Below are 13,028 nucleotides of genomic sequence, written 5' to 3'. Positions count from 1 at the left end.
TGCTAGTCACCCAGGCTAGGACAGACTGTGTGTTATCTAGCTCTAAACACTGTTGCTCTCCAGAAGTTGTATGGGGTGGTCACCGAGTCAAACCTTATTAACGTCCAAAGCTTCGCAAAGCTCTGCAATGTTTTGTGTCTGTTAAGTTTTTTTAATTACAGGTTTTTTAATTACTACTACACCTGTAAGCGAGCCACGGCTCAGAGAGCGCTGAGAGTGAAGCGGACTGTTCATCAGCTGATATTCAGGAGCTCCACTCTGGGCTTCTGAAAGCTCTGGATATTCATTCAGAGCCTAACAGCAGTGTACATTCCTCAGTGCCTCAAGTTCTCCGATGAACTGTATCAAACTTTCCAAGATGGCGTAGCAGTGCAGACGTGGTTTTACTTTTTGTATTTTTCGTCTTTTTGTGCATATATTTAAATTTGCATATATTTAAATCTCTTTTCCATTTTTAAATTAAATATACCTTCCGGTAACCCGCCTCACCCAATACGGATCCGCTTTTAAAAAATATATATTTTTATTTTCTTATTCCTTATAGCCAGAACCTCCATCAGAAGCTAACCAGCTAATTAGCTAATAGCTCTTTAGTCATTGTTAGCCACTGCTAGCGACCTTTACCCTCTGCACAGATGTAACAGTGTAGGTTCCGTCCCTCTCTTCGCCCCAACCTGGGCTCGAACCAGGGACCCTTGCACACATCAACAACTGACACCCACCGAAGCATCGTTACCCATCGCGCCACAAAAGCCGCGGCCCTTGCAACGCAAGGGGAAACCCTACTTCAAGTCTCAGAGCGAGTGACGTCACTGATTGAAACGCTATTAGCGCGCACCACCGCTAACCATTTCACATCGGTTACACGGGCACCAGCTGTTTTTCTTTTTAGCCTGGATAATACTTGCCAGTATCGGACTGTTTCTCCGCTACAACGCCAAATTCCTGCCGTAAACCCTGGACCTTAAAACTCCTGATCATCACAGCTAGCTAGCTGTCACCGAGTGACCCAGCCACGAAGCTAGCCCTGAGCCAGGCCCACCTCCCGGCCTACTCAGTGATCACCTCCCGAACCCTACCCCAACACGGATTAAATCCTCTACTCCACCGGATCCTTGCCGTAAGCTCCAGTCCTTTACATCGGATCATCGCTGCTACCGAGTGGCTATAGTGGCTAATGCCCCTGCCCCGAAGATAGCACCAGTTAGCCGCGAGCCAGGCGCATACAATACCTTTTTCGCCATCTGACCCGGACCCTTTGTCGACACGGCGCCCCGCCATACCACCACGATTGGTCAGCTATCCGATGTGCCCTCAACCAGCTTTTGCCGGACGTCAGAGCAGAAGCTGCTCCTAACCCCGGCTGCTAACTTTAAACGCTGTGTCTCCCGCGTACTAGCGTAGCAACGACTACCCCGCAGCTTCCCTGTTCCATCTGTTCCTGTTCACTGGACCCTATGATCACTTGGCTACATAGTTGATGCCTGCTGGACTGTTCATTTATCACTGTATTTCATTTTATTTATTTTTGTTTATCGGACTCAGGCCCTGTGTGTAGTTAACTGACCCTCTCTGCCCATTCATCGCCATTTTACCTGTTGTTGTTATTTTACCTGATTAGCTGTTGTTGTCTTACCCGTTGTTGTCTTAGCTAGCTCTTCCAATCAACACCTGTGATTGCTTTATGCCTCGCTTTATGTCTCTCTCAAATGTCAATATGCCTTGTATACTGTTGTTTAGGATAGTTATCATTGTTTTATTTTACTGCGGAACCCCTAGTCCCACTCAATATGCCTCAGATACCTCCTTTGTCCTACCTCCCACACATGCAGTGACCTCACCCAGTATAACCAGCATGTCCAGAGATGCAACCTCTCTTATCATCACTCAGTGCCTGGGCTTACCTCCACTGTATCCGCACCCCACCATACCCCTGTCTGTACATTATACCCTGAATCTATCCTACCACGCCCAGAAATCTGCTCCTTTTATTCTCCCAACGCACTAGACGACCAGTCTTGATAGCCTTTAGCCGTACTCTCATCCTACTCCTCCTCTTTTCCTCGGGTGATGTAGAGGTTAACCCAGGCCCTGCGTGTCCCCAGGGACTCTCATTTGTTGACTTCTGTAATCGAAAAGCCTTGGTTTCATGCATGTTAACATCAGAAGCCTCCTCCCTAAGTTTGTTTTACTCACTGCTTTAGCACACTCCGCCAACCCTGATGTCCTTGCCGTGTCTGAATCCTGGCTTAGGAAGGCCACCAAACATTCTGAGATTTCCATCCCCAACTACAACATTTTCCGACAAGATATAACTGCCAAAGGGGGAGGAGTTGCAATCTACTGCAGAGATAGCCTGCAGAGTTCTGTCATAATTTCCAGGTCTATGCCCAAACAGTTCGAGATTCTAATTTTAAACATGAATCTCTCCAAAAATAAGTCTCTCACTGTTATTGACCCCCCTCAGCTCCCAGCTGTGCCCTGGACCCCATATGTGAATTGATCGCCCCCCATCTATGCAACTGTTCAGGGAATTCAGGAACCAATACACTCAGTCAGTTAGGAAAGCAAAGGCTAGCTTTTTCAAACAGAAATTTGCATCCTGTAGCTCTAACTATAAAACGTTTTGGGACACTGTAAAGTCCATGGAGAATAAGAGCACCTCCTCCCAGCTGCCCACTGCACTGAGGATAGGAAACTCTGTCACCTCCGATAAATCCACTATAATTAAGAATTTCAACAAGCATTTTTCTACGGCTGGCCATGCTTTCCTCCTGGCTACCCCTACCCCGGTCAACTATGGACAACTACAAATACCTAGGTGTCTGGCTAGACTGTAAACTCTCCTTCCAGACTCACATTAAACATGCCCAATTCAAAATTAAATCTAGAATCGGCTTCCTATTTCGCAACAAAGGCTCCTTCACTCACGTCGCCAAACATACCCTCGTAAAACTGACTATCCTACCGATCCTCGACTTCGGCGATGTCATTTACAAAATAGCTTCCAATACTCTACTCAGCGAACTGGATGCAGTCTATCACAGTGCCATCCATTTTGTTACCAAAGCCCCTTATAACACCCACCACTGCAACCTGTATGCTCTAGTCGGCTGGCCCTCGCTACATATTCGTCGCCAGACCCACTGGCTCCAAGTTGATGCTAGGTAAAGCTCAGCTCACTGGTCACGATAACAACACCCACCCGTAGCACGCGCTCCAGCAGGTATATTTCACTGGTCGTCCCCAAAGCCAACATATCCTTTGGCCGCCTTTCCTTCCAGTTCTCTGCTGCCAATGACTGGAACGAATTGCAAAAATCACTGAAGTTGGAGACTTATATCTCCCTCATTAACTTCAAGCATCAGCTGTCAGAGCAGCTAACCGATCGCTGCAGCTGTACACAGCCCATCTGTAAATAGCCCAACCAACTACTTACCTCATCTCCATATTGTTTTTATTAACTTTTTTGCTCTTTTGCACACCAGTATTTCTACTTGCACATCATCATCTGCTCATCTATCACTCCAGTGTTATTTGCTAAATTGTAATTATTTCGCCACTCTGGCCTATTGTTTTGCCTTACCTCCTTACTCCATTTGCACACACTGTATATATAGACTTTCTATTTTGTTATTGGCTGTATGTTTGTTTATTCCATGTGTAACTCTGTGCTGTTGTTTTTGTCGCAATCTTGGCCAGGTCGCAGTTGTAAATGAGAACTTGTTCTCAACTGGCCTACCTGGTTAAATAAAGGTGAAATATATATTTCTTTAAACTTGAAAAGTGAAAAAGCCTTGTCCACCTCCATGCCCTTCAGGATGTTGATGCACGCTCTCTGTGTCCTGTGAGATCCCTAAACGCGTACGTGCAGCGGACTCAGGCGATCCGTCGCTCTGATCAGCCCCATCTAGCTGGCCGCCCAGTCCCATCTAGCTGGCCGCCCAGCCCCGTCTAGCTGGCCGCCCAGTCCCGTCTAGCTGGCCGCCCAGTCCCGTCTAGCTGGCCGCACAGCCCCGTCTAGCTGGCCGCCCAGCCCCGTCTTCTTTGGCATCACACTTCTCCAGGGGAGTTGCCACCTCCTGGGAACTGCTTTAAGGGAGTTTCCACCTCCTGGGCACTGCTTTAAGGGAGCTGCCACCTCCTGGGCACTGCTTTAAGGGAGTTTCCACCTCCTGGGCACTGCTTTAAGGGAGTTGCCACCTCCTGGGCACTGCTTTAAGGGAGCTGCCACCTCCTGGGCACTGCTTTAAGGGAGTTGCCACCTCCTGGGCACTGCTTTAAGGGAGCTGCCACCTCCTGGATACTGCTTTAAGGGAGTTGCCACCTCCTGGGCACTGCTTTAAGGGAGTTTCCACCTCCTGGACACTGCTTTAAGGGAGTTGCCACCTCCTGGGCACTGCTTTAAGGGAGTTTCCACCTCCTGGACACTGCTTTAAGGGAGTTTCCACCTCCTGGACACTGCTTTAAGGGAGTTTTCACCTCCTGGACACTGCTTTAAGGGAGTTGCCACCTCCTGGGCACTGCTTTAAGGGAGTTGCCACCTCCTGGGCACTGCTTTAAGGGAGTTTCCACCTCCTGGGCACTGCTTTAAGGGAGTTGCCAGCTCCTGGGCACTGCTTTAAGGGAGTTTCCACCTCCTGGGCACTGCTTTAAGGGAGTTTCCACCTCCTGGGCACTGCTTTAAGGGAGCTGCCACCTCCTGGGCACTGCTTTAAGGGAGTTTCCACCTCCTGGGCACTGCTTTAAGGGAGTTGCCACCTCCTGGACACTGCTTAAAGGGAGTTGCCACCTACTGGGCACTGCTTTAAGGGAGCTGCCACCTCCTGGGTACTGCTTTAAGGGAGTTGCCACCTCCTGGACACTGCTTAAAGGGAGTTGCCACCTACTGGGCACTGCTTTAAGGGAGTTGCCACCTCCTGGACACTGCTTAAAGGGAGTTGCCACCTACTGGGCACTGCTTTAAGGGAGTTGCCACCTCCTGGACACTGCTTTAAGGGAGTTTCCACCTCCTGGACACTGCTTTAAGGGAGTTGCCACCTCCTGGACACTGCTTTAAGGGAATTGCCACCTCCTGGGCACTGCTTTAAGGGAGCTGCCACCTCCTGGGCACTGCTTTAAGGGAGTTTCCACCTCCTGGGCACTGCTTTAAGGGAGCTGCCACCTCCTGGGCACTGCTTTAAGGGAGTTTCCACCTCCTGGGCACTGCTTTAAGGGAGCTGCCACCTCCTGGGCACTGCTTAAGGGAGTCCCCCTCTCTGACATACAGTACCAGTCAAAAGTTTGGACACACATACTCATTCAAGGGTTTGTCTTTATTTTCTACATTGTAGAATAATAGTGAAGACAGCAAAACTATGAAATAACATATTCGGAATCATGTAGTAACCAAAAGAGTGTTAAACAAATCCAAATATATTTTAGATTATTCAAAGTAGCCACCCTTTGCCTTGATGACAGCTTTGCACACTTTTGTCATTCTCTCAACCAGCTTCACCTGGAATGCTTTTTCAACAGTCTTGAAGGAGATCCAAAATATGCTGATCCCTTGTTTGTTGCTTTTCGTTTACTCTGCGGTCCAACTCATCCCAAACCATCTCAATTGAGTTGAGGTTGGGTGATTGTGGAGGCCAGGTCATCTGATGCAGCACTCCATCACTCTCCTTCTTGGTCAAATAGCCCTTACACAGCCTGGAGGTGTGTTGGGTCATTGTCCTGTTGAAAAACAAATGATAGTCCCACTAAGCCCAAACCAGATGAGATGGCGTATCACTGCAGAATGCTGTGGCAGCCATGCTGGTTAAGTGTGCCTTGAATTCTAAATAAATCACTGACAGTGTCACCAGCAAAGCCCCCCCCACACCATCACACCTCCTCCTCCATGCTTCACGGTGGGAACCACACATGAGGAGATCATCCGTTTACTTACTCTTCGTCTCACAAAGACGCAGAGTAAGGACAGGTTTCCACCGGTCTAATGTCCATTGCTCGTGTTTGTTGGCCCAAGCAAGTCTCTTCTTTATTATTGGTGTCCTTTAGTAGTGGTTTCTTTGCAGCAATTCGAAGGCCTGATTCACGCAGTCTCCTCTGAACAGTTGATATTGAAATGTGTCTGTTACTTGAACTCTGTGAAGCATTTATTTGGGCTGCAATCTGAGGTGATGTTAACTCTAATGAACTTATCCTCTGCAGCAGAGGTAACTCTGGGTCTTCCTTTCCTGTGGCGGTCCTCATGAGAGCCAGTTTCATCATAGCGCTTGATGGTTTTTGCAACTGCACTTGAAGAAACTTTCAAAGTTCTTGACATTTTCCACATTGACTGACCTTCATGTCTTAAAGTAATGATGGACTGTCATTTCTCTTTGCTTATTTGAGCTGTTCTTGCCATAATATAGACTTGGTCTTTTACCAAATAGGACTATCTTCTGTATACCACCCCTACCTTGTCACAACACAACTGATTGGCTCAAATGCATTAAGAAGGAAAGAAATTCCACAAATTAACTTTTAACAAGGCACATCTGTTAATTGAAATGCATTCCAGGTGACTACCTCATGAAGCTGGTTGAGAGAATGCCAAGAGTGTGCAAAGATGTCATCAAGGCAAAGGGTGGCTACTTTGAAGAATGTCAAATTTAAAATATGTTTTGATTTGTTTAACATTTTTTTGGTTATTACATGATTTCATGTGTTATTTCATAGTTTTGATGTCTTCACTACTATTCTACAATGTTGAAAATAGTAAAAATAAAGAAAAACCCTTGAATGAGTAGGTGTGTCCAAACTTTTGACTGGCACTGTATTTAAAAAACAAATGTGGACGCACAAAACATTTTAGGCAACAGGGATCTTGATCCAGGAGGGGATTTAATGTCTCTGCTGTAACCAATAAGCTTGATCTTGACATCTACTCTCTTAGTTAGCAAGTTAGCAAGTTAGCAAGTTAGCAAGTTAGCAAACCAAATGCAAAGCTGGAGCCCTGTGCTGGATGTCATTTATTTGGTTTCTTCTAGTTCTACTTTTATAACTTCTAGTTCTACTTCTATAATTTCTAGTTCTACTTCTATAACTTATAGATCTACTTCTATAACTTCTATAACTTCTAGTTCTACTTCTATAATTTCTAGTTCTACTTCTATAACTTCTAGATCTACTTCTATAACTTCTATATCTTCTAGTTCTACTTCTATAACTTCTAGTTCTACTTCTATAACTTCTAGTTCTACTTCTATAACTTCTGGTTCTACTTCTAGTTCTACTTCTATAATTTCTAGTTCTACTTCTATAACTTATAGATCTACTTCTATAACTTATAGATCTACTTCTATAACTTATAGATCTACTTATATTACTTATAGTTCTACTTCTATAACTTATAGTTCTACTTCTATAACTTCTATAACTTCTAGATCTACTTCTATAACTTCTATAACTTATAGTTCTACTTCTATAATTTCTAGTTCTACTTCTATAACTTATAGATCTACTTCTATAACTTATAGATCTACTTCTATAACTTATAGATCTACTTATATAACTTCTATATCTTCTAGTTCTACTTCTATAACTTCTATAACTTATAGTTCTACTTCTATAACTTCTATAACTTCTAGATCTACTTCTATAACTTCTATAACTTATAGTTCTACTTCTATAATTTCTAGTTCTACTTCTATAACTTCTAGATATACTTCTATAACTTATGGTCTATCTCTATATCTCTGACAGGTGTTATCTCTGTCCTCTCCAGGTATCCTAGAGTTCATCAGTCTGGCTGTAGGGCTGGTCAGTATTAGAGGAGTGGATGCAGGACTCTACCTGGGCATGAACGAGAGAGGAGAGCTCTATGGGTCGGTAAGTTAAACACTCCTCCTCTCCTCTTCCCGCCTCTACATATTCTCTCCTCCTCTTCTCTCCTCTCCTCCCTCCTCTCCTCCCTCCCATCCTCTCCCCTCTCCTCGCCTCTCCTCGCCTCCTCTCTCCTCCATCCTCCCTCCCTCCTCTCCTCCCTCCTCTCCTCCCTCCTCTCCTCCCTCCCATCCTCTCCCCTCTCCTCGCCTCTCCTCGCCTCCTCTCTCCTCCCTCCTCCCTCCCTCCTCTCCTCGCCTCTCCTCGCCTCCTCTCTCCTCCCTCCTCCCTCCCTCCTCCCTCCCTCCTCTCCTCCCTCCTCTCCTCCCTCCTCTCCTCACCTCCCTCCTCCCTCCTCTCTTTCTCCCTCCCTCCCTCTTATCCTCTCCTCCCTCCTCTCCTCTCTCCTATCCTTTCCTCCCTCCTCTCCTCTCTTCTCCTCTACTCCCTCCTGTCCTCCTCTTCTCTCTCCTCCTTTCCTTTCCTCCCTCCCTCCCTCCCTCCTGTCCTCCTCTCCTTTCCTCCCTCATCTCCTCTCCTCCTCTCCCCTCCTTCCTCTACTCCCTCTTCAACTCTACACCCTTCCTCTTCTCCCTCCTCTCCTCCCTCCCCTCCTCTCCCCTCCTTCCTCTTCTCCCTCCTCTCCTCACTTCTCCTCTACTCCGTCCTGTCCTCCTCTCCCCTCCTTCCTCTTCTCCCTCCTCTCCTCTCCTCCATAGCCGAGGGAAGATGTTTTGAGTTGGGGGTGCTGGGGGGGATAGAATCATAAAACATTGCATGCATCTATGATTGCATTTGCGTACAGTTGAGCAGACACGTTTTTTGCATTTCATGCTATTCTATGTCAGTGGGTTAACTGCCTGTTCAGGGGCAGAACGACAGATTTGTACCTTGTCAGATCGGGGATTTGAACTTGCAACTGACCTTTACCTAAAGTAAAGTTCAGTAGAGTAGAGTAAAGTTCAGTAGAGTAAAGTAAAGTTCAGTAGAGTAGAGTAGAGTAGAGTTCAGTAGAGTAATGTAGAGTACAGTAAAGTAAAATTCAGTAGAGTACAGCAGTAGAATATAGTACTGTATGGTAGTGCGTAAACTTAGAACTACGTTATTATTAACAGCACCAGTCCAGTTATTGAACGAAATGGTTTTCTACGAAGACCAGAGTTATTTTAGTAATAACTCTGTAAGATTACTAATAATCTGAAGGTACGAATACTTTCAGAATCAATTGGAGTTCTTTCCCAGAGTACTTTTTTAACTTTTTAAAAAACTTTTATTTAACTAGGCAAGACCGTTAAGAACAAATTCTGATTTACAATGACAGCCTATCAAAAGACAAAAGGCCTCCTGCAGGGACGGGGGCTGGGATTAAAAATACAATTTAAATATAGGACAAAAACACACATCACGGCAAGAGAGACACCACTACATAGAGACCTCAGACAACAACATGGCAGCAACACAACATGACATCAACACAGCATGGTAGAAACACAACATGGTAGCAGCACAAAACATGGTACAAACATTATCGGGCACAGACAACAGCACAAAGGGCAAGAAGGACAACAATAAAGGGTAGAGAGAACAATACAACACGCAGAGCAGCCACAACTGGCAGTAAGAGTGTCCATGATTGAGTCTTTGAATGAAGAGATGGAGATAAAACTGTCCAGTTTGAGTGTTTGTTGCAGCTCGTTCCAGTCGCTGGCTGCAGCGAACTGAAAAGATGAGTGACCCAGGGATGTGTGTGTTTTGGGGGTCTTTAACAGAATGTGACTGGCAGAACGGGTGGAGGATGAGGGCTGCAATAGATATCTCAGATAGGGGGGAGTGAGGCCTAAGAGGGTTTTATAAATAAGCATCAACCAGTGGGTCTTGCAACGGGTATACAGAGATGACCAGTTTACAGAGGAGTATAGAGTGCAGTGATGTGTCCTGTAAGGAGCATTGGTGGCAAATCTGATGGCCGAATGGTAAAGAACATCTAGCCGCTCGAGAGCACCCTTACCTGCCGATCTATAAATTATGTCTCCGTAATCTAGCATGGGTAGGATGGTCATCTGAATCAGGGTTAGTTTGGCAGCTGGGGTGAAAGAGGAGCGATTACGATAGAGGAAACCAAGTCTAGATTTAACTTTAGCCTGCAGCTTTGATATGTGCTGAGAGAAGGACAGTGTACCATCTAGCCATACTCCCAAGTACTTGTATGAGGTGACTACCTCAAGCTCTAGGGGCCAGCTGAGTATTAGACTGTATCATCTGCATATAAATGGATGAGAGAGCTTCCTACTGCCTGAGCTATGTTGTTGAAGTAAATTGAGAAGAGCATGGGGCCTAGGATCTAGCCTTGGGGTACTCCCTTGGTGGCAGGCTGTGGCTGAGACTACAGATTTTCTGACTTTATACACTGCACTCTTTGAGAGAGGTAGTTAGCAAACCAGGCCAAAGACCCCTCAGAGCCGCTAATACTCCTTCGCCGGCCCACAAGAATGGAATGGTCTACCGTATCAAAAGCTTTGGCCAAGTCAATAAAAAAGCAGCACAACAAAAGCTTAGAATCAAGAATGCCAGTCAGTTAATTATTGACAAGTTTTTCCAACACTTTTGATAAACAGGGAAAAATAAAAAAAGGCCTATAACAGTTAGGATCAGCTTGATCTCCCCCTTTAAATAAAGGACGAACCGTGGCTGCCTTCCAAGCAATGGGAACCTCCCCAGAGAGGAGAGACAGGATAAAAAGGTCGGAGATAGGCTTGGTGATGATAGGGGCAGCAACCTTGAAGAAGAAAGGTTCTTAACCATCTGACCCAGATGCTTTTTGGGGTGAAGTTTAAGGAGCTCCTTTAGCACCTCGGACTCAGTGACCGCCTGCAGGGAGAAACTTTGTAGCGGGGCAGTGGAGAAAGAGGGAGGAGCATAGGGGATAGTCGCATTAGAAGGGGTGGGAGATGAGGAAATTTTGAGTGGGCAAGGAGGCATGGCTGAGTCAAACAGGAATCCTGACTTAATGAAGTGGTGATTAAAGAGCTCAGCCATGTGCTTCTTGTCAGTAACAACCACATCATCAACATTAAGGGACATGAGCAGCTGTGAGAAGGGTTTATTCCCCAGGTCTTTAACCGTTTTCCAGAACTTCTTGGGATTAGACCCACAGAGAGAGAACTGCTCCTTAAAGTAACTAACTTTGGCCTTCCGAATAGCCTAAGTGCACTTATTTCTCATTTGCCTGAATTAGAGCCAGTCAGCCTGAGTATGTGTGTGCCGAGCCTTTCGCCAAATGCAATTCTTGAGGTGGACTAACTCTGCAAGATCACAGTCGAACCACGGGCTGAACCTGTTTTTAATTCTCATTTTCTTTATGGGGGCGTGTTTGTTTACAATACCACAGAAAATATCCAAAAAGAAGGTCCAAGCCTCTTCAACAGAGGGGATCAAGCTGATTCTATACCATTTTACAGAGGCCAGTTCATGAAGGAAGACTTGCTCATTAAAAGTTTTTTAGCAAGCGTCTATGACAAATCTTGACAGGTCATTTCACTGAGCAGCCATTACGAACACAGGCTGTAAAACAGTGATCACTAAGGTCATTAGAGAAAACACCAGATTGAATAACAAGACAAACACAACTGATTTATACAAACAAAATGTAATAACACTCATCAAAATATTTACAAACATAATGAGAATAATCATGAAAGATAAGACGTGAAGACCTGGAGATTCTGAACATTAAATGGTGTTATACTCAGTCTGTTGTGGTTTCTTGATGGTTCAGGCTGCATGGAGGAGAATAAAATAAGATGTCGGTGTTCTTTCTGGTTGAGTTGGGTGGTTCCTCCTTCAGGTGTCTCCTCTAGTCCTGAGTTGGGTGGTTCGTCCTTCAGGTGTCTCCTCTAGTCCTGAGTTGGGTGGTTCGTCCTTCAGGTGTCTCCTCTAGTCCTGAGTTGGGTGGTCTGTCCTTCAGGTGTCTCCTCTAGTCCTGAGTTGGGTGGTTCGTCCTTCAGGTGTCTCCTCTAGTCCTGAGTTGGGTGGTCTGTCCTTCAGGTGTCTCCTCTAGTCCTGAGTTGGGTGGTTCGTCCTTCAGGTGTCTCCTCTAGTCCTGAGTTGGGTGGTTCGTCCTTCAGGTGTCTCCTCTAGTCCTGAGTTGGGTGGTTCCTCCTGCAGGTGTCTCCTCTAGTCCTGAGTTGGGTGGTTCATCCTTCAGGTGTCTCCTCTAGTCCTGAGTTGGGTGGTTCGTCCTTCAGGTGTCTCCTCTAGTCCTGAGTTGGGTGGTTCCTCCTGCAGGTGTCTCCTCTAGTCCTGAGTTGGGTGGTTCGTCCTTCAGGTGTCTCCTCTAGTCCTGAGTTGGGTGGTTCGTCCTTCAGGTGTCTCCTCTAGTCCTGAGTTGGGTGGTTCGTCCTTCAGGTGTCTCCTCTAGTCCTGAGTTGGGTGGTTCCTCCTTCAGGTGTCTCCTCTAGTCCTGAGTTGGGTGGTTCGTCCTTCAGGTGTCTCCTCTAGTCCTGAGTTGGGTGGTTCGTCCTTCAGGTGTCTCCTCTAGTCCTGAGTTGGTGTCCTTATGCTTGTTGCTCTTCTTTGTTGGCTCCTTGCTTGAGTTGCAAAGACTCAAGTGCTCTAATTGTCTCCTTCTTTCCTTGAAGACGGGGATCTGTAATGTACCGTTTAGGTTACACTAGCTCTTTGTCCTTGAAGAAGGTGATCTGGAATGTACCGTTCAGGTTACACTTGCTCTTTGTCCTTGAAGAAGGTGATCTGGAATGTAACGTTCAGGCTCTTTTAAATCTGCTGTCTTCTTCTGACCCTGTTTAGTGGGCACTTCTGTCCCAATTTCTCTACTGGATCACAGATATATTCCCTAAAAGGTACTTTTTCCCAAATTTACCAGTTACCAGTTCTGGCCATTTAAGGCAAAGGTCCAGGGCCTGTGGTTGGCCTGCTGAAGATGTAGATCCAGAGTCGAGAGGTCCAGCAGGATAAGAGGCTAAGAGAGTTGAGGGGGATACAGTAGAGTCCTTTTGTAGTCCTGTGAGGTTACATGGTATCACTAATAGGTGTGATTTGCCCCTTTATGACCCTTTGTCTTGGAGAGAGAGAGAGAGCTTGGAGGAACTCAGTAGTCCGTAACAGTTCAGCATTAGAGATGGACAGTAAAAGGATGTTCAACATTGTCCAACATATGAAAC

At 46.0% G+C, this 13,028-nt stretch overlaps 1 protein-coding gene across 1 annotated transcript in view; it reads left to right on the top strand.

Annotated features, from left to right (window-relative positions):
- The window catches only part of fgf16 (fibroblast growth factor 16), a 45,379-nt gene that overhangs the window by 9,627 nt on the left and 22,724 nt on the right, over positions 1–13,028 (top strand). Inside the window, exon 2 of the mRNA XM_029720118.1 lies at positions 7,751–7,854. Within this exon, the coding sequence (XP_029575978.1) occupies positions 7,751–7,854 (104 nt within the window). The remainder of the gene's footprint in view (positions 1–7,750; positions 7,855–13,028) is intronic.

Source organism: Salmo trutta, chromosome 3 (genome assembly GCF_901001165.1).
Source record: "Salmo trutta chromosome 3, fSalTru1.1, whole genome shotgun sequence".
NCBI classification, from domain to species: domain Eukaryota; kingdom Metazoa; phylum Chordata; class Actinopteri; order Salmoniformes; family Salmonidae; genus Salmo; species Salmo trutta.
The sequence above is the reverse complement of the archived record's forward strand: the minus strand, read 5'-3'. Positions and strand labels throughout refer to the sequence as shown.